At 44.6% G+C, this 24126-nt stretch overlaps 2 protein-coding genes across 2 annotated transcripts; one reads left to right on the top strand and one right to left on the bottom strand.

Annotated features, from left to right (window-relative positions):
* Positions 1–5875: 5875 nt before the first annotated feature.
* Positions 5876–7093, bottom strand: LOC127346609 (mitochondrial metalloendopeptidase OMA1-like). Its single transcript, XM_051372892.1, has 2 exons — positions 6428–7093; positions 5876–6328 (listed from the first exon to the last, which is right to left on the bottom strand). Exons 1-2 carry the CDS (start codon positions 7091–7093, stop codon positions 6239–6241), a joined length of 756 nt encoding a protein of 251 aa, XP_051228852.1. The 3' UTR covers positions 5876–6238.
* Positions 7094–18510: 11417 nt separating this feature from the next.
* LOC127291891 (uncharacterized) lies at positions 18511–23873 on the top strand. The gene is made up of 8 exons (XM_051321208.1): positions 18511–18703; positions 18938–19027; positions 22513–22572; positions 22766–22805; positions 22893–22986; positions 23112–23171; positions 23292–23383; positions 23517–23873. The coding sequence occupies exons 1-8, from the start codon at positions 18579–18581 to the stop codon at positions 23583–23585; spliced, it is 630 nt and encodes a 209-aa protein (XP_051177168.1). The 5' UTR covers positions 18511–18578; the 3' UTR covers positions 23586–23873.
* The last annotated feature ends 253 nt before the right edge of the window (positions 23874–24126 follow it).

Consider the following 24126-nt stretch of genomic DNA (forward strand, 5'->3'; position numbering starts at 1 on the left):
TTTTGATATACATTTTTCTTCATGAAGCCGAAGCTCTGGGTAAACAACTTTGCTATATTTATTTGAGTCACAGGATAGGATGAAATCGGATGAAATCTCCAGACTTCATTTCTTTGTTTTTCATATATTTCGAGTGCACGGAAACACTATATTTTCCTCGACTTCTATATTGCACAGGGATATTGGTAAATAGGGCTGGTTCATCTGAAAGCTCGGGTACCAGTTAATGGACTTATGGCAATCCGTATAAACCTACTTCAAACTCGCGTCCCCGGACACGAATTCGGGATACTGGCGTAATTCTACATGTGCCGCTTAAGGTCTTACTAGATGCCGAATTCCAGTCATGTTTTATCGGGTACCTAACGCGTCCGTTAGGATTTTTATTCGTATCTGTTGATACGGAAAAAAGTAGCAAAGCGCCGTCAGAGGCGGTGCCACGCCACGCAGGACGGATCCTGGGGACTTACCTTCGCAAAGTATTGCGGCATTCAGAGATTAATTCGCGACTGAGGCACTCTGAGAATATATTGTCGAGTGCCTTTTGTTCGGCTAATGGAATGCTCTATTTCTTCGGGTTGAACCGTTTTTCCGGGTTGCTATCTTTTGTCGAATAGGATCTTGAAGCTCCTTCTGTATTGACTTGCTATATTGATTTCATTTCTTTGGGTGCGCGACCAGCGCTCCCGATGGGAGTAGCCCCCGAGGCTACAGCTGAGTGTTTGCACTTGGGTGTAGGCTCAACTTTCTTTATCGACTTTCTTGAAGTATGCTTTTCATCGAATATGCAACTGGAATAAATGACGTGTATATGGACTCGAAGATTTTCCCTTCTCTCTTTTTTTTGTTTGTCGGGTTCCTCCTTGAAGATATTTTCTTCGAGTTCCTCCTTGAGTAAAGTTTCTTCGGGTCCTCCTTGAGGACAAATTCTTCGCCGGGTTCCTCCTTGAGAAAAATTCTTCGGGTCCTCATTGAGGATAATTTCTTCGGGTTCCTCGTTGAAGAAGATTTTGTCGGGTTCCTTCCTGAAGAATATTTCATCGAGTTCTCTTTTGAAGATAGTTTCGTCAGGTTCCTCCTTTAAGATATTTTTTGTAGACACGGTTCTTCTTTGGTCAACCTGAGATGTATAGTGAAGAAGTATGGCGCAGCCCCCGAGTGTCGGGTGCGGTGAAAGTAAATGATAATCAACTTTATGCAAATCAAAGGAACACTTAGCTTATTGGGCACGACGGAGTCGGCGCGATGAAGTCTTCGAGTGCGGAGAAGAAGTCTAACCGAAGTAGAAACCACCAAATAGCGAAAATAAATGCCGCCAAATTGTTTGATGAAGAAATAGCCGAGCCCCCGAGCGCTGCTGGGTTGATGTCATGATTGTTGCTTAGACGCCGTATCACAGTTGTGACCCGGGGCGAAGTCGTTGTCGAGCCCCCGAGCGTTGCTGAGAAGGTTGTGCCGAAGTAGTGGTCGCCTGAAATATTATGTTATAGCTATGCTAGGGGGCAAAATTGTGGTCGAGCCCCCGAGTGTTTGCTCCATAGATATGTACCGACATGAGAGATAAAGTCATTGAAGATGAATCTAAGATGAAATATTTAAGATGAATCCATATTGAAGATGACGTCATTAAATAATATTGAAGATGAATCCGCTGATATCATAGAAGATGAATCCACTGATCCGAAGATAAATCCAGTAATAACCGTAGAAGATGAATCCATTGACCCGGAATCGCATCGGGTAGTATTGTATTAGAAGAAACCAATAATAACCCGAGGAAAACCAATCCAGTAAGCCGAAGAAAATAATTCCACTGTGTCGGAGAAAATAATTTCACTGAGCCGGAGAAGATATATTTCGGAGAAGATAATTCCACTAAGCCGAAGAAGATATGTCCACGAGCCAAAGAAAATAAATGCAGGTGTATTTGCGGTAACAATGTAATGGTGCAACTCCGAGTGTATGGGTAAATTTGCTGTGATGATGTAATGGTGCAACCCCCGGGTATTCGTGTGTGACGAAAGTAAATAATAATTTACTCTTGAAAAATGAACACTTAGCTTTTTTATTGGGTACGGTGTAGGAGCTGCACTTGCAGCTCCATCTTCATCCTCTCTGATCTCTCTTGTATCTCTCTCTCACAAACCCAACACACGCATACACCAAGGAAGAACACACAAAGGCTTTGCCCAGACTTCCTCCCTTGGTACCACCGTGGCTACATCTTTTCTCTGCCCGCAGGCCTTAACTTTTCTCATTAGATTGCTCAGACTTAAATAGCCAGTAGTACAAGATAGACTCACCCACTAACTCCACTAACTAGCATGCACACACGCACTAACAAAGCTGACCTATTCCTAAGCCTGCGGCCACACGACTCGGCCGCTAATACAATGCATGCACTAGGCCACTAACTACCACGGCTCCTGGAACCTCTCTAGGATCCGCATGACTCGGCAAGCAGCAGCATACTACCTGCATGCTACTTATCCTAACGATGCCCACACATGCATCGGTTCTCCATATGACTAGCTCAACTAACTGAAGAACTAAACTCACTTAGCTATGCATGGTGCACACGTGAACACACCTCATCGTGCACACACAGCTGCAACTAATTCTACTAGTTGGACTCATAAAAATAAACATGAACTAAAGACAACAACAAGATTTGTTCCAACATACGGCGGAGCCGACATGGGAGCAGGTCGTCCAACGGGCGGAGTCGACGAAACGAACGCAGCCGATGAAGTAAAGCCGTGCTGGTTTAGCCGAAATAATCGGCCTGGAGGAGCAAATCGTAGAGTTTGCGGCGGCGAGCCCCAAGCCAGGCGAATGCTCATCGAAGTAGTCGGAGCTTGTTCCGATCTAAGGTTGTATTGGATCGCGGAAATCTGCGCGCATATAACAGTACATGCCGAAAAAATATTTGGCCAAATAAATTTCAGAAATAGTAATAATTGGAGAACAGCACCTGATGATCCGTGACAACCAAGTGCTCGCTGACGGTATGAACTGATAATTCGTAGACGAAGTGGCCGATGACGAAGTCGGCGGATGTAATCGATGCGGCGAAGTAGATCGGCGAGTTCGCGACGTACGAGCCCCAAAGCGTGGCTCATACACAATGATGGGTCCATGGTGGCGGAGTCCATGATGAAGTGTATCACTTTGTGCGCAGAAAAGTAGACAAAACCCGAAACAAGTGCACGTATATTTGTCCGCAATACAGAAAAAAAAATATATCTTAAAAATAACTAGATAAATAGCACCTGAAGAGTCGATGCCACAGCGATGCGGATGTTGTCGGTATGGCAATTCGTAGTTCATGGCGATAATGTATATGGCGGGTTTGCCGAACGGTAGACCACTATGTTCGTAGCGAAGCGTCTGAGCACGGAGCCTCTGGCCGAACGACCTAGGCGAATACCTGAGATTTTTCACGGCGTTCGTCTGCCAAGATCCAATATTGCTAAGATTTTTCACGGCGTTCGTCTGCCAAGATCCAATATTGCTTCATTGCTCCAAGATGACATGCAATACAAGATAAATAAGCATGTATATGAAGAGTTAGGTTCTAGCAATAAAATATTGAATACACAGAAGAGCAATCAGAAAGAGATGATAAAGTTTGACGAGATGAAAAGGATCAATCTGCCTTGCACATGAAAACATGTGCGCGCGAGGCTTGCCGGATCCAGGTAACGCGGAGGCTGCCATGGAGTGACTCGATTTTTTCCACCGATTCTGTGTTCTTTGTACTTCCGCGCGTATGTCGACTATGAAGAAAACACGTTGGTCGCGGCTGCGTCCTGCTGAGGAAGCTCACGAATCGGATGGGCCGGCCGCATTCCGGATCGATCTCGCTGTTGTTGACGATGAAGATCTCGTCCGGATAACGAAATCTAGTCGTCGCGATCCCCATGGACGGCGCCAATTGACGAGGGATCACCTCGCCAATGCCTACGTATTGTAGACTTGGATTTCGGGAGAGAGCGACGATGGAGATTCCGGGAGCGAGATTAGGCACAGGAGGTACCCAGCTTCGGGTCCCCTCGGTGGAGGATCCCTACGTGCTGCTTGCAATCTACTATATGATCATAAGTATCTTTACAAGGTGCCACCATAGGCGGAGGTATGCTATCTATCTGTTGGCCTCCTTCTATCGGGTGCTCTGGCTGGCTTTATATATGCAACCAGCCTATGGTTTACAAGAGTCCTAGTCGACTACTTCTTCGGGTTGCCTTGTTGGGCCTTCTCCATACTGGGCCGAGTCAAGCCAGGTATACTAATAATGGGTACCCGAAGGGTATACCCATGTCATCCACCTCCCTCTAGACGAGCAGATCTGCCATGGCCTACAACTCTGGGGGGGGGGGGGGGGGGGGGCATGAGTTGGCGGTTAACCTCCTTCGTTGACAAGGGCATGTCCAACCGGATAGGCCCATCAGAGCGAGTCGGTACGCAAGGGAGAATAGTGCAACTACCCTGGACTATTGCATCCACTAGAAAAACTTGATATGACATTTTCTCATATAACAAGGATTTCATAGAGGGACCCAAAATCCAATGGGAAAGAGGTGATAATGTTATTACTTTTTTTCGATAAAGATAATGTTATTACTGGAGATATTTACAGAATATGCCCAGTTTGTCCCTCTATCTCGTCCTTATAAAGTCCACATCGTGGCCCAACTATTAATGGATAATGTAATCAAATTAAATGGCCACCTCTCTGCGTCACCGCTGATAGAAAAAAGATTTTTACAAGCACATGTGGTAAGAAATTTTGAAATCAATGGGCATTAAGTCAAAGCTGAGCACTGCATACCGCCCACATCGTGGTGGCCCGACATAAAGAATTAACAGATGCTTAGAAACTATCCAAGATGCATGGTTTCCGAGGAACCAAAAGATGGGCATATTGGTTGACACTAGAAATTAAAATGGTGGTACAATACCACATACCACACAACAATTAAGGTGCAACAACAACAATAAGGTAAATCTTACGGGGCTGAGAATAAGATTTGAAGATAACAAATAGAAGCTTCAATGTGGGAGACATGATGTATTTAAAAATGCAGGCCTACAACATGGCAGCATTTGGTCTTCGACAAGCTATAAAATATGGGTCATTCAAGATTATTGAGAAATTTGGTCGCTGGTTATACATTGCTAATACCACTAACCCTGGAGATTCACCTAGTTTTCATGTTAGTCAATAGAAGAAACACTATGTCACCCATCAATTCCATGCCCAAATCTTCCATTAGTGAGTCCTGATAAGATAAAAATCAAACCCATCATTGTGCTAAGAAAAATGATCGCTGCCTTGTAGTAATATTTAGAATGGGAGAACCTAGTTAACACGTGAAGACTCCTCTTGGGAAGATGCCAATTTCATCAAGCAACTATTTCCCACGTTGTTTCTTGGTAACCCAGTGGCTAAACTCTAGTTTTTATCCTCTACTTTTCGTTGTAGGGTTTGTAGCTCTCATAGAAATTTTCCAACTCCGATTCGTTGATTCAGGAGGTGTCACTGCATTCTGAGTAGCCGGATTTGACAGTCATCCCCCGGTCTCCCATACCATGGCTTCCTCCCCCAGGCGACTCCTTGCTAGGAGAGGGCACGAAGGCAGCAGAAAAGCAAGAGTGATTGAGGGCATGCCTACGGTTTTCCCTTTTTTCTTTTGAATGAACATAACATGCCTAGGACTTGGGGACAGGGGAGCTCATCATCCTGTACGCATCGCTCTGAGCTTCTAAAGGTAATCTTATTGTCCTTGATTCTTGTTTACTTGGACAATGATATGCAGTGTGGTGTAGTCTGCCAGGTGCACCTATTTCACACATACGCCCTGTTAGGTTACCGAAAGTACCGTTCTGTTACCATATTCATGGAAGTAACTTCTCTATATAGTTCCATTGCCATCTCCATGATCTTCGGTTGAGATAAAAAGTGTAATCTTTTCTGGAACGGAGGATGGTCAGAGAGATGGTATTGTTGGAGTGTTTGAACTCCTTCCATCTTTGCGCTCTTCTCACAGAAGGCAAGTGCTATATGTGGACTGAAACCAGCAGCAGCGAGTAGTAGCATTCCAATGTGATCTGCTTCTTTTTCAGTCCTAGATATGCAACATCACCGGGTCTTTTGTTAAACAAAACTCAAGAGAACTCATTTTTATGATGTATCACACAGAGAATGTAAATCGCCACGAAAAAATGAGGAGCAAAATTACTTTTTGCAGAAGTACGCCGAGAGGGGCATCGGCACCCATGTGCTCCGGGTGATATCAGAATGGTGCCTCGCGATGATGTGCCCGACCTGGTAGGAAAAAGAGGTGAATGTTAGTTTGGATCTTCCAGTTGAAAATAATCAAAAATCAAAGAAGAGATGATTTCTTCATTAGTCCAACAAACCTACCTCATGGGCGATAGCATATGCGATCTCACCATCCGTGCTGAAATCTTTGAGGAATCCCCTGAATACAACAACTTTTCCGCCGAGCATGCTGAATGCGGTGGCATAAAGCTCATCCTCCACCACTATAACCTCCCAATTGAGTCCATGGAGATGGCTCGTCTGAGGCTGGGGTCTCCATGGCTTTCCGTTCTGGCGGCTCCCGGTGACGCGGAGGATGACAGCGTCGCGGCTGCCGACGCCGAGGCCACGTTGAGCGGCGTGGATGATCTTGTCGGCGATGAGACGGACGCGGACACTATCAGGGTGGAGCTCGCTGAGGATTTGCGAGGACACCTCCTCCTTGTACTCGGCGAACTCGGAGTCGCCAAGCTCGCGCTCGGTGCGAGGAGACAGGAAGACAAAGTGGGCGCGATTGGTGCAGGGCACCACCTCGAGGCATCGGTGGCAGAAAGCGATCAGCGCGGCGACGGAGACGACAGACACCGCCGCAGCGACCTTCCACGGGTTGTGGTACCACCGGAGGACCAAAGGGGTTGCCGTGCTCGTCGGAGAAGTGCAGTAATGTCGAGGGCGCCACGGCCCAGGCAGTCGACGGATGGCAGGTTTACTGACATGGCGGATGAAGGATCCTGGGGTAGATCGGAAGACTTCCGATCGAAGAAACATGACTGTAGTACCGGCTGGTCGGTAGCTGAGGCGGCCGTGCGCCAACGGCGGCCTGCAAGGGCTCGCGGCCGAGGAGCCGGCAAAGGAGTCGGCGCGAGTTCGGTGGACAGTTCATGCTGGCGACTTGGGACGTGGGGAGAAGAGATTAAATATGATCCGAAAATCACGTCAAGATAGAATATTTGAAACAACCGGCCTCTTCCAAGTCATTCCTATTCCATAAACTGCCCCCATTACAAAAAAAAAACTGCCCCCATTACAAAATCGTCGTATCCTTTGAACTGGAGGTGGGGGCGAAACCCAAAATCCTCCACCAGCCCGGATCCTTTGAAGTGCCCGCGCGCCGCCCGCCACCGCTAGAGGATGCCTTCCGGCAAAGTCCGCATGGCCGATGACAGGGCTCTCTCTCTCTCACGTTGCTTGGCCACCATCACGATTGGGCGCCTTGATCTAGGTGAGGGTGGTGGCTTGGCCCGACGGCGCGGATTGGGGCCTCTTCGACTGCGGCCGGTGATGCGGTTTCCTACCGCTACATGGAGATCTCACGCAATACTAAAACACGCTCCATGTAAATACGTTTTGTATGGAATTTGACAATCAATGGTTTGTTCTCCGTGAAATCTATGTATGAAGATCTTATGAATGACCACACATCCTTCTTGAGAAAAAAAATCTATGAAAAGTAAAAATCCCACTTAAGATTAAAATATTTATGTGGTTTCTCAGTAATAAGGTTTTGACCAAGGACAAATAGCTAAACGACGATAGAAAATGGGTGTACGAAGTGTGTTTTTTGTGGGGAACAGGAGACTATTGAACACCTCTTCATAAATTCCCTTTACCTAAACTTCTTTGGCGCACGGTTAATTTTACGTATAATCTTCCACCTCCAACTAATATTACGAATATGTTTGGTAATTGGTTAAATGGAGTTGATAGACAATCTAAGGCTTTTATCCGTATTGGGGTCTCTGCCTTATGTTGGTCTATATGGAAGGTGAGGAATAATATTATTTTTAACAAAAAATAATCTTTTCACTTTTTGGAGGTTATCCATATGGTGTCACATTAGGTTCAGCTGTGGACTCTACTGTCACCGTAAAAGCAGCGAGATGCTATGGCTTCTGGATGCACATAGCTCCAGATGGTCGCTCAGGATATCTTGTGTCAGGCTGGCTGGCGGCACATTAGACGACTATGTTGATGTGTAGTCATATTTTCTGTTTTTCGCTGGTTGATTTTTGTATCAATTCTGAACGATGCGTGAGATGTTTTGGAACTATGTACTCGTAACTTTTTAATAAAAGGCCGTGTACATCATCATGATGCAGAAGACGGGGTCAAAATCCCCATTTCAAAAAAATGTAGCTGCTTCACAAAAAACCCGTTTTGGCACCCCGTAAATGAAAAAACCATCGCCAATGGGTCGGATTGGAAATCCGGGCGTCGAGCCTTGCTTCCCATCCCAGAGCCCACACACGTGCCGAAATATGACCTCGTTCTGACAAACTATGTGGTGTCACATGCCGTTTCCTACTCATTTGCCCTATAAGCCATATAACTCCGGATTTGATAGCCCTGTTCGTGAAGGGTTTTCCAAAATAATTGCCGTATTCCAATTCCGACTTTTGGAGTGGTTACTAGGATACATAAAATGATGTTATGCGGCTCCACAAGACTTTCTGACTTCGTTTAAATTATCATCCGGCCAAAACGTGAACCCAAGGACTGATGTCTACGGGAGCTTCTATTCTTGTAGACAGTGTTGGGCCTCCAAGAGTAGAGGTTTGTAGAACAGCAGCAAGTTTCCCTTAAGTGGATCACCCAAGGTTTATCGATCTCAGGGAGGAAGAGGTCAAAGATATCCCTCTCATGCAACCCTGCAACCACAAAGCAAGAAGTCTCTTGTGTCCCCAACACACCTAATAGGTGCACTAGTTCGGCGAAGAGATAGTGAAATACAAGTGGTATGAATATATATGAGCAGTAGCAACAACGCCAGAAAATTGCTTTGCTATCCAGGACTGGCGGGTTGATGATGGTGGTAATATTGCGGACAGTACAGATGCAGCAGAACAGTAAACAAGTAGCGATAGCAGTATTTAGGAACAAGGCCTAGGGATCATACTTTCACTAGTGGACACTCTCAACATTGATCACATAAATAAATAGATAGATGCTAGACTCTACACCCTCTTGTTGGATGATGAACACCACTAATTGCGTAGGATTACACGAACCCTCGATGCCGGAGTTAACAAGCTCCACAATATTCAATGTTCATATTTAAATAACCTTAGAGTGCAAGATAGATCAACATAACCAAATAGATCACATCAATACCATCATAGTAATAGTTAACTTCATAATCTACAAGAGATCACGATCATAAACTACGCCAGGTACTACATGATGCACACACTGCCACCTTTACACCATGCAGGAGGAATAGAGTACTTTAATAACATCACTAGAGTAGCACATAGATGAATAGTGATACAAAGCTCATATGAATCTCAATCATGTAAGGCAGCTCATGAGATCATTGTATTGAAGTACATAGGAGAGAGATTAACCACATAGCTACCGGTACAGCCCCGAGCCTCGATGGAGAACTACTCCCTCCTCATGGGAGACAGCAGCGTTGATGAAGATGGCGGTGGTGTCGATGGAGAAGCCTTCCGGGGGCACTTCCCCGTCCCGGCGGCGTGCCGGAACAGAGACTCATGTCCCCCAGATCTTGGCTTCGCGATGGCGGCGGCTCTGGATGGTTTCTCGTACCGTGGCTTTTCCGTGTCGACGTTTTAGGTCGAGGGGCTTCTTATAGGCGAAGAGGCGGCGTCAGAAGGTCAACGAGGCGGTGTCACCCTAGGGGGGCGCGGGCCACCCCTGGGCCTCGCCGGCCTATCATCTGGGGGGCCTGTGTCCCCTCTCTGGCGGCTCTCGGGTGTTCTGGATGCTTCCGGGGATCCTAAGATGCTGGGCGTTGATTTCGTCCGATTCCGAAAATATTTCCTTACTAGGATTTCTGAAACCAAAAACAGCAGAAAACAGCAACTGGCCCTTCGGCATCTCGTCAATAGGTTAGTTCCGGAAAACGCATAAATACGACCTAAAGTATGTACAAAACATGTAGATATCATCAATAATGTGGCATGGAACATAAGAAATTATCGATACGTCGGAGACGTATCAGCATCCCCAAGCTTAGTTTCTGCTCGTCCCGAGCAGGTAAACGATAACAAAGATAATTTCTGGAGTGACATGCCATCATAATCTTGATCATACTATTGTAAGCACATGTAATGAATGCAGCGATCAAAACAATGGTAAATGACATGAGTAAACAAATGAATCATATAGCAAAGACTTTTCATGAATAGTACTTTCAAGACAAGCATCAATAAGTCTTGCATAAGAGTTAACTCATAAAGCAATAATTCAAAGTAAAGGTACTGAAGCAACATAAAGGAAGATTAAGTTTTAGCGGTTGCTTTCAACTTGTAACATGTATATCTCATGGATAGTTATCAATGCAAAGTAATATAACAAGTGCAATATGCAAGTATGTAGGAATCAATGCACAGTTCACACAAGTGTTTGCTTCTTGAGATGGAGAGAAATAGGTGAACTGACTCAACATAAAAGTAAAAGAATGGTCCTTCGCAGAGGGAAGCATCGATTGCTATATTTGTGCTAGAGCTTTGGTTTTGAAAACATAGAGAGCATAAAAGTAAAATTGTGAGAGGTGTTTGTTGTTGTCAACGAATGGTAGTGGGCATTCTAACCCCCTTGCCAGACAAACCTTCAAAGAGCGGCTCCCATGAATTATTTTTATTTTTGGGTGGCACTCCTTCCAACCTTTCTTTCACAAACCATGGCTAACCGAATCCTCGGGTGCCTGCCAACAATCTCATACCATGAAGGAGTGCCTTTTTATTTTAGTTTTATTATGATGACACTCCTCCCCACCTTTGCTTTCTCAAGCCATGGCTAACCGAATCCTTCGGGTGCCGTCCAACAATCACATACCATGGAGGAGTGTCTATTTTTGTTAATTAATTTGGGACTGGGAATCCCATTGCCAGCTCTTTTTGCAAAATTATTGGATAAGCGGATGAAGCCACTAGTCCATTGGTGAAAGTTGCCCAACAAGATTGAAAGATAAACACCACATACTTCCTCATGAGCTATAAAACATGGACACAAATAAGAGGTAATAAATTTTGAAGTGTTTAAAGGTAGTACTCAAGCAATTTACTTTGGAATGGCGGAGAAATACCATGTAGTAGGTAGGTATGGTGGACACAAATGGCATAGTGGTTGGCTCAAGGATTTTGGATGCATGAGAAGTAATCCCTCTCGATACAAGGCTTAGGCTAGCAAGGTTATTTGAAACAAACACAAGGATGAACCGGTGCAGCAAAACTCACATAAAAGACATATTGTAAACATTATAAGACTCTACACCGTCTTCCTTGTTGTTCAAACTCAATACTAGAAATTATCTAGACCTTAGAGAGACCAATTATGCAAACCAAATTTTAGCATGCTATATGTATTTCTTCATTAATGGGTGCAAAGTATATGATGCAAGAGCTTAAACATGAGCACAACAATTGCCAAGTATCACATTATCCAAGACATTATAGCAATTACTACATGTATCATTTTCCGATTCCAACCATATAACAATTTAACGAAGCAGTTTCAACCTTCGCCATGAACATTAAAACTAAAGCTAAGAACACATGTGTTCATATGAACCAGCGGAGCGTGTCTCTCCCCCACACAAACATTTATTCAAACAAAAACAAAAACAAAAACAAACAGACGCTCCAAGTAAAGTACATAAGATGTGACCGAATAAAAATATAGTTTCAAGAGAAGGAACCTGATAATTTGTCGATGAAGAAGGGGATGCCTTGGGCATCCCCAAGATTAGATGCTTGAGTCTTCTTGAAATATGTAGGGATGAACCACCGGGGCATACCCAAGCTTAGAGCTTTCACTCTCCTTGATCATATTATATCATCCTCCTCTCTTGACCCTTGAAAACTTCCTCCACACCAAACTCGAAACAAACTCATTAGAGGGTTAGTGCATAATCAAAAATTCACGTGTTCAGGGGTGACAGAATCATTCTTAACACTTCTGGACATTGCCCAAAGCTACTGGAAGTCAATGGAACAAAGAAATCCATCCCACATAGCAAAAGAGGCAATGCGAAATAAAAGGCAGAATCTGTCAAAACATAACAGTCCGTAAAGACGAATTTCTAAGAGGCACCAGACTTTCTCAAATGAAAATGCTCAAATTGAATGAAAGTTGCGTACATATCTGAGGATCACTCACGTAAATTAGCATAATTTTCTGAGTTACCTACGAAGAATTTGGCCCAGATTCGTGACAGCAAGAAATCTGTTTCTGCGCAGTAATCCAAATCTAGTATGAACCTTACTATCAAAGACTTTACTTGGCACAACAATGCAACAAAACTAAGATAAGGAGAGGTTGCTACAGTAGTAACAACTTCCAAGACACAAATATAAAACAAAATACTGTAGCAAATTAAACACATGGGTTATCTCCCAAGAAGTTCTTTCTTTATAGCCATTAAGATGGGCTCAATAGTTTTAATGATGCACTCGCAAGAAATAGTATTTGAAGCAAAAGAGAGCATCAAGAAGCAAATTCAAAACACATTTAAGTCTAACATGCTTCCTATGCATATGAATCTTGTAAATAAACAAGTTCATGAAGAGCAAAGTAACAAGCATAGGAAGATAGAACAAGTGTAGTTTCAAAAATTTCAGCACATAGAGAGGTGTTTTAGTAACATGAAAATTTCTACCACCATATTTTCCTCTCTTATAATAACTTTCAGTAGCAACATGAGCAAACTCAACAATATAACTATCACATAAAGCATTCTTATCATGAGTCTCATGCATAAAATTATTACTACTCCCAACATAAGCATAATCAATTTTATTAGTAATAGTGGGAGCAAATTCAACAAAGTAGCTATCATTATTATTCTCATCATCAAATATAGGAGGTATATTTTAATCATAATCAAATTTATCCTCCATAACAGGTGGTACCAAAAGGCTATTATCATTATAATCATCATAAATAGGAGGCAAAGTATCATCAAAGTAAATTTTCTCCTCCATGCCCGGGGGACTAAAAAGATCATGCTCATCAAAACCAGCTTCCCCAAGCTTAGAATTTTCCATATCATTAGCAACAATGGTATTCAACGTGTTCATGCTAATATGTTCCATGGGTTTTTTAATTTTCGGATCAAACCATCCATGTCTTAAATCAGGAAATAGAATAAGAAGCTCATTGTTGTCCATTATGCCTTACTAGTGTAAACAAGAAACAAAAAGATGCAATTGCAGGATCTAAAGGAAATAGCTTCGAGCACAAACACAATGGCGCCCGAGAAAAGAAATCTTTATTACAGGAACCGGAGTATGAGTGCCTTTTACCTTTTCTCCCCGGCAACGGCGCCAGAAAAGTGCTTGATGTCTACGGGAGCTTCTATTCTTGTAGACAGTGTTGGGCCTCCAAGAGCAGAGGTTTGTAGAACAGCAGCAAGTTTTCCTTAAGTGGATCACCCAAGGTTTATCGATCTCAGGGAGGAAGAGGTCAAAGATATCCCTCTCATGCAACCCTGCAACCACAAAGCAAGAAGTCTCTTGTGTCCCCAACACACCTAATAGGTGCACTAGTTCGGCGAAGAGATAGTGAAATACAAGTGGTATGAATATATATGAGCAGTAGCAACAGCGCCAGAAAAGTGCTTTGCTATCCAGGACTGGCGGGTGGATGATGGTGGTAATATTGCGGACAGTACAGATGCAGCAGAACAGTAAACAAGCAGCGATAGCAGTATTTAGGAACAAGGCCTAGGGATCATACTTTCACTAGTGGACACTCTCAACATTGATCACATAAATAAATAGATAGATGCTAGACTCTACACCCTCTTGTTGGATGATGAACACCACTAATTGCGTAGGATTACACGAACCCTCGATGCCGGAGTTAACAAGCTCCACAATATTCAATGTTCATATTTAAATAATCTTAGAGTGCAAGATAGATCAACATAACCAAATAGATCACATCAATACCATCATAGTAATAGTTAACTTCATAATCTACAAGAGATCACGATCATAAGAGCATCTCCACTCGTCCCCCCGAACAGGCCCCCGGCGAGCGTTTTTTCCATCCGGACGGCGTAATTCGGCCCAGTCGCGCCCCCGGTTCCTCGTTTTCGTCCGGATTTGGGCCTAAATCCATCCGGCGATCCCACGCCATCCCCGGCCCCCCGGGGAGCGCTCGGGGAGTCCGGACGAAACGAAAGCGCGCGTGGCCCCAACTTGTCGGCGACAATGGCCTGGGTTTGTACGGCAATACCCTCGTCTTCCCGATCTACGGCAATACCCTCGTCGAACGAAAGCTTTGAACTCTCAAGTGGTGCAACATAGATAGATTATATATATTTCGAATATAATTCGAATGAACATAAAAATTACATATAAAAACTTGAAAACAAACTTAAACTACTACTTCTTCTTCCTAGATGGCCCCGCCTCATCGTCGGGGCGGCGACGCTTCCGGCTCGTCACCTCCTCGTCGGAGGAAGTTGGGTCCTCCTCCTCGTCAGTGTCCTCAACCTCTTCGTCGTCCTCCTCGTCGTCCTCCTCCTCCTTTTCCTCGGCCTCTTCCTCGGGCTGCTCCTTGGCCCCTTCGTCCTTCTCCTCGTCCTCCTCCTCGTCCTCCTCGTCGTCCTCGCTGGCCGGCGGGGGGGAATCGTTGCTGCTGGACGATGCAGCTTTATCCCACCAATGGCGCCATCCAGGCGGCTTCCCCTCGCTGTCGGTGTCCGATGGCCAAGAGAGATCGCTCATGGTTGACGGAGGATGGTGAGGAGAGAACAGATGAATGGCGTCGGCCGTCGTAAACCGTATATATAGGTCTCTCGACGAAGAGAGCGGCGGTTGCTCTTCCGCGGAGTTCGTGCTCCATTACGGAGGTTCTCGCATCGAGGCCACTTCGGCCGTTCCCGACGAGTCGTTTGGGCTCTCCAGACCACTTTGCGACGGTTCAATGCGTCGAGGGCACTCCGACGATTGCCCTTCCCGGTGACTGCGCCGTCGCTATGCACGCGGTGGGTGCGCGACCATGGGCTCGCGGCTGGGAAAATGGGCCTCCCCAGGCCCCAAAATACATCCATCCGGCGATAACTAACGCCGGATTTCGGCCTGGGGAGCCCCAACGGCTGGGGATGCTCTAAACTACGCCAAGTACTACATGATGCACACACTGCCACCTTTACACCATGCAGGAGGAATAGAGTACTTTAATAACATCACTAGAGTAGCACATAGATGAATAGTGATACAAAGCTCATATGAATCTCAATCATGTAAGGCAGCTCATGAGATCATTGTATTGAAGTACATAGGAGAGAGATTAACCACATAGCTACCGGTACAGCCCCGAGCCTCGATGGAGAACTACTCCCTCCTCATGGGAGACATCAGCGTTGATGAAGATGGCGGTGGTGTCGATGGAGAAGCCTTCCGGGGGCACTTCCCCGTCCCGGCGGTGTGCCGGAACAGAGACTCCTGTCCCCCAGATCTTGGCTTCGCGATGGCGGCGGCTCTGGATGGTTTCTCGTACCGTGGCTTTTCCGTGTCGAGGTTTTAGGTCGAGGGGCTTCTTATAGGCGAAGAGGCGGCGTCAGAAGGTCAACGAGGCGGTGTCACCATAGGGGGGCGCGGGCCACACCTGGGCCGCGCCGGCCTATCATCTGGGGGGCCTGTGTCCCCTCTCTGGCGGCTCTCGGGTGTTCTGGATGCTTCCGGGGATCCTAAGATGCTGGGCGTTGATTTCGTCCGATTCCGAGAATATTTCCTTACTAGGATTTCTGAAACCAAAAACAGCAGAAAACAGCAACTGGCCCTTCGGCATCTCGTCAATAGGTTAGTTCCGGAAAACGCATAAATACGACATAAATTATGTACAAAACATGTAGATATCATCAATAATGTGGCATGGAACATAAGAAATTATCGATACGTCGGAGACGTATCAAGGACATATAAGAAAGTGTTTGAAATGTTACTCTGTTAACATGGTAATGTACATGATTCAAATATGCATGATTTTGAAATAAAGGGATATAAGATGTTTTTCTGAATATTTTGATACCTTATACGCATTTTTCTGACGTCATATGAATTAGTTATGATTTTTACAAAATCAGACAAATTTGAAGGATGACCTACGCCGGGAGTGTCCGTCGTGTAGCCCTGTCTACGCCTAGGGCCAAAGGTATGCCGAGGGCTTCCCTCGTCGTAGATCTCGCTACGCCGATGGCAACACTACATCGAGGTACTTTTTGACAGGCTGACCTGGCCGGGCCATACGCCGACGGCCCCGACTTTTGGTCATCGACGTATAAAAGATCATCGGCGTATCGTGCCATTCCTGTAGTGTTTGAGGCGGCAGTCGGGATCTCACCACCCTTCCTTGGAGGCAGCAGCCGGCGTTAGGTTCGGCATCGATGGGGTCGTTCAGGTCCTGGACGACGATGGAGGGGTCACGATCTTGCACGTTTTGACCGAGTTTGGCCTGATTCGATCCATCGATTGTTGGAGGCGAGGAAAGGGAGGCGCGGCTAGTGATGGTGAAAACCAAGCCAACTTCGGTCATGTCATAGCATACGATGATGGCGTATTTTGTGCCGTTACCTTCATGAAAGCATCATCAATGCAGCTTTCGTCTCTTCGGTTGGGCTACTCCAGGTAAACCTTAGATCTTGGTCTTCCGGATCAGAAAATGATGATGCTTGATGTCATCATCCATCTTGGGGCATCGCTTCTGGACTAGGCGCTGGAAGGGCCACAAGGTAGAGCGGCGTGGCATTTACAACATCAACTACAACGAGTCTCGACTACATGTTGTAGCGGGGTCTTGGCGGCGGATGCATTGTAATGGACGCATGAAAGGTCAATGTGTAGATTCCTCGTCAAGATGGGTTGATGGAAGACGGTGCCGGTGATTTCTGTAGCGTGTGCCTAAAATGCACGTTGAGAGTCCAGACCGGTTCGCTGATTTTACATGATGTGCAACCAATGTCCACACTGATTTTAGACGAGTATTATTAGCAACAAAACAAAATAGTAGACAATGACCCGGGACATGGATTTGCAGCACTCGGGCTCACTGGTGCACCTCCTTTTCAAAAAATTGATTTTTTTTTCAGGAATTCGTATACATGGTATGTATAACTGTGCGAAATTTTGGTAGAAAACTTGTTCTGGTTTGGGCTATAGGAATTTTCTTTTACCATATATAAGAGCAAAATACTATTTTTTTCTATTTTCCAAATTACCGTGTATTTTTATATGAAACTATGGCGCATAATCTTGGGGTATATATCTAGGTATATATTTTTCGGCATATATTTTGGAGACATATAAGTTGGAGTTCCAAAATTCTGCAAAAAGGGGCTTACTAATGCCGAATGCATTTTCGTGGGACTCATAGATTACTTCTAATCGACTAGCCTAAGAGCTTGACCCTTCGCGTATATTTAGTTTAATGTTGTAGTAATTGCTAGGTGGCACACATGCATTTTTTAAAGTTCTTATTACTTTAAAAATTTCATGCACTGCTATTAAAAATTATGATTAGATCGATGAAATTATCGCAAGAATAAATGTTTAAATAGAAGTTAACTGCCGCCTTTGTAGATGGTCATGCTCCTCGAACATGGACTTACATTGTTTCAACATAAGAAAACTTTGTTGATATTTTTTTTCAAAAAAAAAAAGGAAACCAAGAGTTAGCAAAAAAGATAATTCATAAAAAATCTGAAATTAGAAATAGGAACAAGCATGTATGATTACATAGCATAAATTGTCTACTCCACAATTTTAACTCTAAATGCAAGTGGTTGGGCTGGCCAACAATAACACAGTAAAAAATGTAGTGCTAATATCTGATTGTATATATGATGAGTTAACTAATGAAGTTTGGCGGGACAAAGCGAGGCCTGCCCATATGAGCCTCTTTGGAAAAGTGAGTCGAAGACGCCACGCTATCGATAGAAACACCGCTTTTTATCGAAAAATATTTCACATATTAGATACCAAAGTAATAAATCTGGGTTTTTATCGCTGATGAGCTGAAGATGGCATTGTTCTCCACGGATCCAACCACATATTGGTTCTCTTGCATACCGAACTCTAGGCAGGGCATGTTGTAAACACTAGAGTATTTTTTTCTTTTTGGGCTGAGAGATCCAGCTACCAGCAAAAGCCCGAAGCCCTCTCCCACCACTGTCCCACCGCAAAACCCCTCTTCCTCTCCACACAACACACACACGGGAACACACACACGCACAACGCACCACTGAGGCAGAGAGAGAAGGGGCAAAGGCGAAGCGGAGGCGATGTCGTCGGCGGGGAAGGAGAAGGCGAGCGCCGGCAAGCGCGGCGGGGCCAAGGACCCCGCCGAGGCGCTCCGCTCCGACAAGCGGCGCCGCGACATGGACGACTCCGACCCCGAGATCGACAGGTGCCGCTCCTCCCGCCTCCCGCCTCCTCTCCCCATCCCGCCGCTACTCCGCGCTCTGCCCGCGTCCCGTCCCGCGACGTGGTTCGGGCCGAAGAGAGCGCGCGAGCGAGGGTTTCCTTGCCCCATCCTCCTGCCACGCGCGATTCGCCGATTCGCGTCGGATTTTCGCGCGGCTGAACCGATTCTCGTCCGCGATTCCGTGGGTACTGACGCGATGTGGTTTTTGCGGCGCAGTGACTTCAAGGAGATCGTGTCGATGCTGCGCCACATCAAGGACAAGGCGCACAAGGACGGCGTGAAGAAGACCGAGCAGGCCATCTCCAGGTGACCCCCGCCTCCCCATCCATCTGCTCGCTCGATCTCGCAGCAGGCGGTGTCTGAATCTCTCTTAGAGCGCCAGTTATGGCCAGGGAGGTTCGCTGTTACCATCGGTAGGATTTGGGTCTGCTATTTGTGGCTCTTAACTTGCTGTAACTGGATTAGATGAGAACTACTCAGGAGTAAACAATGCCATCTGTTTTTGAATGTTTATTACGGTGGCCTATTGATGTTTTGGGGGCAGTAGGCACTTCATTGTTAGAGATCTGTTGCCGTGCATCACTGCGATGGTAGGACTTAGAAGTGTTGCGTGTGCTGACTTGTTTACATGATGTAATCGACGGCTAGTTTTACTGATGTGTAATATTTGCACCCACCTTCCCATTTTATCGTGGTTCACATGATGGCCTGTGGAGACTTGGGATTATGTTAGTGTCGCTACTGATTGTGCTGTGATTTAAACTCTAAATCTGTGTTTGCATCATGAAACTAGAAGGGCAGCGTAACATGGTTCTTAGGTTTCTGTTGAATGCTTGGGGTCTCTTTGGATGTACTCAAGGAAGCATAGAATACATGAACATTCTAGTCTGAAATTTTTCTGCCAGCACCACTTATGAGAGACTTGTTGTCCACAGCGACAGGATTTTGGAGTTACAAGTGTCATGTTGCTTGTGAATGTTTGGGTGCGCTTTTGATGATTGTGGCATGCACACTGCATCGTCAGAGATCTGTTGCCGTGCACCATTGCGGTAATAGAACTTAGAAGTGTTGCGTGTACCGACTAGTTTACATGTTGTAAACAGTATCTAGTTTTGTTGATGTAATATTTGCATCCACCTCCCCATTTTTTTCCTGGTTCACACAATTACCTGTGCAGACTTGGGAGCGTGTTAGCCTTTCTATTGATTGTATCTGATCTAGACTCTAGAAATCTGTGCTTGCATCTAAAAACTAGCAGGGCAGCATAGTATGGTTGTCAGGTTTTTGTTGAATGCTTGGGTCTTTTTTTGCGATGCTGTGGTAGTTGATCCTAAACCAATAAGAGACATTGACACTTTTTGTGTGTGCTGTATGCCTGTACTCAAAGGAAGCATAGCATACATGAACATTCAAGTTTGAACAATGCCTATGCTTCCACATTTCGATTTGAACATTCCAGTCTGATTTTTTCTACCAGCTCCACTTATGGGAGATTTGTGGTTTACAGTGGCAGGTTTTGGGACTTATGAGTATCATGTTGCCTGTGAATGTTGAGGTGCCCTTTTGATGATTGGGGTAGTAGATAGTTCATCATAAGTGATCTGTTGGTGCGTGCACCAATGCAATGCGAAGATAAGACTTAAGAAGTGTTGCGTGCACCAGTTAGTTTAAATAATGTATCCACCTTGTTTGCGAAACCGTAACGAATATTGTTGATTGATTATGTGCTCCCCACTTTCCCACTTTGTCCTGTTTCAAACTTGAATGTTAGGTTTCTGTTGAATGCTTGGTGTCTCTTTGGATGTGCTCAAGGAAGCATGGCATACATGAATATTCTAGTCTGAAAATTTCTACCAGCACCACTTATGAGAGATTTGTTGTCCACAGCGACAGGATTTAGGAGTTACAAGTTTCATGTTGCTTGTGAATGTTTGGGTGCGCTTTTGATGATTGTGGCATGCACACTGCATTGTCAGAGATCTGTTGCCGTGCACCATTGTGGTGATAGAGCTTAGAAGTGTTGCGTGTACCGACTAGTTTACATGTTGTAAACATTATCTAGTTTTGTTGATGTAATATTTGCATCCACCTCCACATTTTTCCCTGGTTCACACAATAGCCTGCGGAGACTTGGGAGTGTGTTAGCCTTTCTATTGATTGTATCTGATTTAGACTCTAGAGATCTGTGGATCTAAAAACTAGGAGGTCAGCACATGGTTGTGAGGTTTTTGTTGAATGCTTGGGTCTTTTTTGTGATGTTGCAGTAGTTGATCCTAAACCAATAAGATACATTTGATACTTTGTGTGTGTGCTGTACACCTGTACTCAAAACATAGCATACATGAACATTCAAGTTTGAACAATGCCTATGCTTCCACATTTCGATCTGAACATTCCAGTCTGATTTTTTCTACCAGCGCCACTTACGGGAAATTTGTGGTACACTGACAGGTTTTGGGATTTATGAGTGTCATGTTGCTTGTGAATGTTTAGCTGCACTTTTGATGATTGTGGCATGCACACCGCATTGTCAAATATCTGTTTCTGTGCACCATTGCGATGATGGAACTTAAGAGTGTTGCGTGTACCGACTAATTTACATGTTGTAAACAATGTCTAGTTTTGTTGATGTAATATTTGCATCCACCTCCCCATTTGTTCCCGGTTCACACAATAGACTGCAGAGACTTGAGAGTGTGTTAGCCTTTCTATTGATTGTATCGGATTTAGACTCAGAAATCTGTGTTTGCATCTAAAAACTAGGAGGGAAGCATAGATGGTTGTCAGGTTTTTGTTGAATGCTTGGGTCTTTTTTGTAATGTTGCGGTGGTTGATCCTAAACCAATAAGACATTAACGCTTTTTGTGTGTGTTGTACGCCTCTACTCAAAGGAAGCATAGCATACATGAACATTCCTTTTTGAACCATGCCTATGCTTCCACATCTTGATTTGAACAATTCCAGTCTCAAATTTTTCTATCAGCGCCACCTATGAGAGTTTAGTGGTACACGGTGACAGGTTTTGGATTTATGAGTGTCATGTTGCTTGTGAATGTTGATGTGCCCTTTTGATGATCGGAGTAGTAGATAGCTCATCATAAGTGATCTGTTGGTGTTAGGGTTGCTATGCGGACAGATTTGCGGGGTTATTTACTGTAGCAATTGAACTAACTATTCCTAAAAAGTAGATCCAGAAAAACAGGAAGGCAAAGAAGAAAAAGTAGTTTTGCGGGACATGCGGACGTGCCGCACTGCCACCCTAGTTGGTGTGCACCAATGCAATGTGAAGATAAGACTTAAGAAGTGTTGCATGCACCAGTTGGTTTACATAATGTATCCACCTTGTTTGCGAAACCGTAACTAGTATTGTTTATTGATTATGTGCTCCCACTTTGTCCTGTTTCAGCCTCACAATACCCTGCAGGAGTATGTTAGCGTTTCTACCAGCTGTATCGGATTTAAAGTCTAGAAATCCGTACCTGTATCATCAAACTAGAAGGGCGGCATAGCATGGTTGGCAGTTTGGTTGGGAATGCTGGGGTCTCTTTTTTTATGTTACGGTTGTTGATCTCTACTGTATATGCTATGCTGAAGGAAGTATAGCATACATGAGCATTCCTGTATGAAATGAGATTCATACAACCACATGCATCTCAGTGTGTGTGGTCAGTGGCCTGTTATGTCCTGCCCTTACTGTCTGCCAATTGTCCCAAGCTATTTTCTGAGTGCTATTGCATTCGCTGCAGAGGTGCTACTAACTTTATTTTACTAACAGATTTTGTAACTTTCAGTGTTGCAACAGAGATTCAGTCAATGGTACAGGACACCAAGACCAAGTTTGAGAAGGAAAGGTGAAAAGCTGAGCCATTTTATTTGCCGTTAGCTTTCTGTTGTGCTTTTCGTAGGGTGAAGATTTGATATGCTCTTCTGGTCATCTTTGTAACACGAATGCGTGTACCAAAGCCAGTTCTTGACGATAAATGCTATGAATATTAGCTGACTGTACCTCGAATGCTGACAAATGTTTATTGTTTGCATTGGCAGACAGAGTTTCCTTAAAGCTCTAACGAAGACATCCAAAGAGGTTTCCAACTTGCATTGATCTAATGCTTCAGATCTGACCATCTAATATGGTCATAGTTTCGTTAACATCAGACTGTATACAATGCAGTGTGAAGGTTCATTGAAGACGGAGTACACCAAGTTTGAAGCCACTCATGACAAGTTCTGCAAAGACAAAGCTGCACACGTACAGAATTTCAAAGGTATGCCAAACGAGTGCCTTCTGAGGTCTATGGCATACATTTCTCTGCGTGTGTGTTACAATAACATGTTTGTAGAGCATTTTCTGTGACTAGCTACATACTTATCCACAATCCATGCTGTGCAGATCTCTTCTCAAAGTTTGAAGTTGAAAAGGAGAAACTGATTGTTCAGTATGAACTGCAAAGTAAGTGCATGCTTACACACTAGCTACTTGTTTGGAAGATCATTCCTCGGTCTCGAATATCATGTAAACAGTACTTGTTTGCAAGATCTTTGCTCTGATGCAACTATCCTTTATAAACAGGGAAGAAAGAGAAGGTTACTCTGTCTGAGCTTGAGAAGACCGTTGCAGAGAAGATTGCTGATGCAGAAGTATCTCTGAAGAAGATGAAGCAGGTATGGTTGACTAGAACTGCCTTTTTGCTCTTCTCACCATATCGCTTCAGCAAAGTTCAGTTTGTATCGACATATCACCTACAGTACTTCTCGCTGACAAGTAGTAACTATGTGTTTGTGTTTCACATCACAGGGTGACAAATCCATCAGCATGCTCAAGAAGTCCTTTGCCTCGTTTCTGGGCCCTGACGACGAGGACTGATGCAGCTCTTACCATGCGTTACTTCGTCTTTAAGACCGACACGTAGATACTGGATAGTTGATGCACAGGGGAAAGAGAGGGAGTAGGTTCTGTAGGAATTTGGGTTAGCTTCACCGCCCGGCTCATGCGGTTTTCGTGTTCTCGTGCATGACCAAAGATCAGTGCAAGACTAATATAGCCATACAAATCATGTTCCGATTCGTTTCGGCATAATTAAACAAGGAGCCACGCTGCAGTCTGTAGGTATGATCTATGCAAGATTATTAGTTGAGGTCCTGGTGTGAAGAAGATTCATGGGTCCTGATGCTGCGTGTCCATGGTGTTCGTGAGAAGTACACAACTACACAAGCACCACGGAATGCTTTCGTTTTTTTTCTATGGTCTGCAGTGTGTGTGGCCCTCATCGATGTTTTCCAGATAAACAATTAACCATATCCTAACTGAGCTACTTATGCATTGTCCTAAAGCTAAGAACATCTCGTTGAACATAACTCAAATATCTTCAAAACGTATTCTTTTTAAATGCATTGGAATATGGTAA

This window comes from Lolium perenne, chromosome 4, assembly GCF_019359855.2.
Source record: "Lolium perenne isolate Kyuss_39 chromosome 4, Kyuss_2.0, whole genome shotgun sequence".
NCBI classification, from domain to species: Eukaryota; Viridiplantae; Streptophyta; class Magnoliopsida; order Poales; family Poaceae; genus Lolium; species Lolium perenne.

What these genes read in the sequence shown, in the direction of transcription:
- LOC127291891 (XM_051321208.1), top strand. Translation starts at nt 18,579, where the DNA reads ATGTCGTCGGCGGGGAAGGAGAAGGCGAGCGCCGGCAAGCGCGGCGGG. An exon ending in ACCGAGCAGGCCATCTCCAG is followed by an intron (nt 19,028 to 22,512) that starts GTGACCCCCGCC and finishes TGTAACTTTCAG; the next exon opens with TGTTGCAACAGAGATTCAGT. An exon ending in ACACGTACAGAATTTCAAAG is followed by an intron (nt 22,987 to 23,111) that starts GTATGCCAAACG and finishes CATGCTGTGCAG; the next exon opens with ATCTCTTCTCAAAGTTTGAA.
- LOC127346609 (XM_051372892.1), bottom strand. Translation starts at nt 7,093, where the DNA reads ATGTTTCTTCGATCGGAAGTCTTCCGATCTACCCCAGGATCCTTCATC. An exon ending in CATATGCTATCGCCCATGAG is followed by an intron (nt 6,329 to 6,427) that starts GTAGGTTTGTTG and finishes TTTTCCTACCAG; the next exon opens with GTCGGGCACATCATCGCGAG.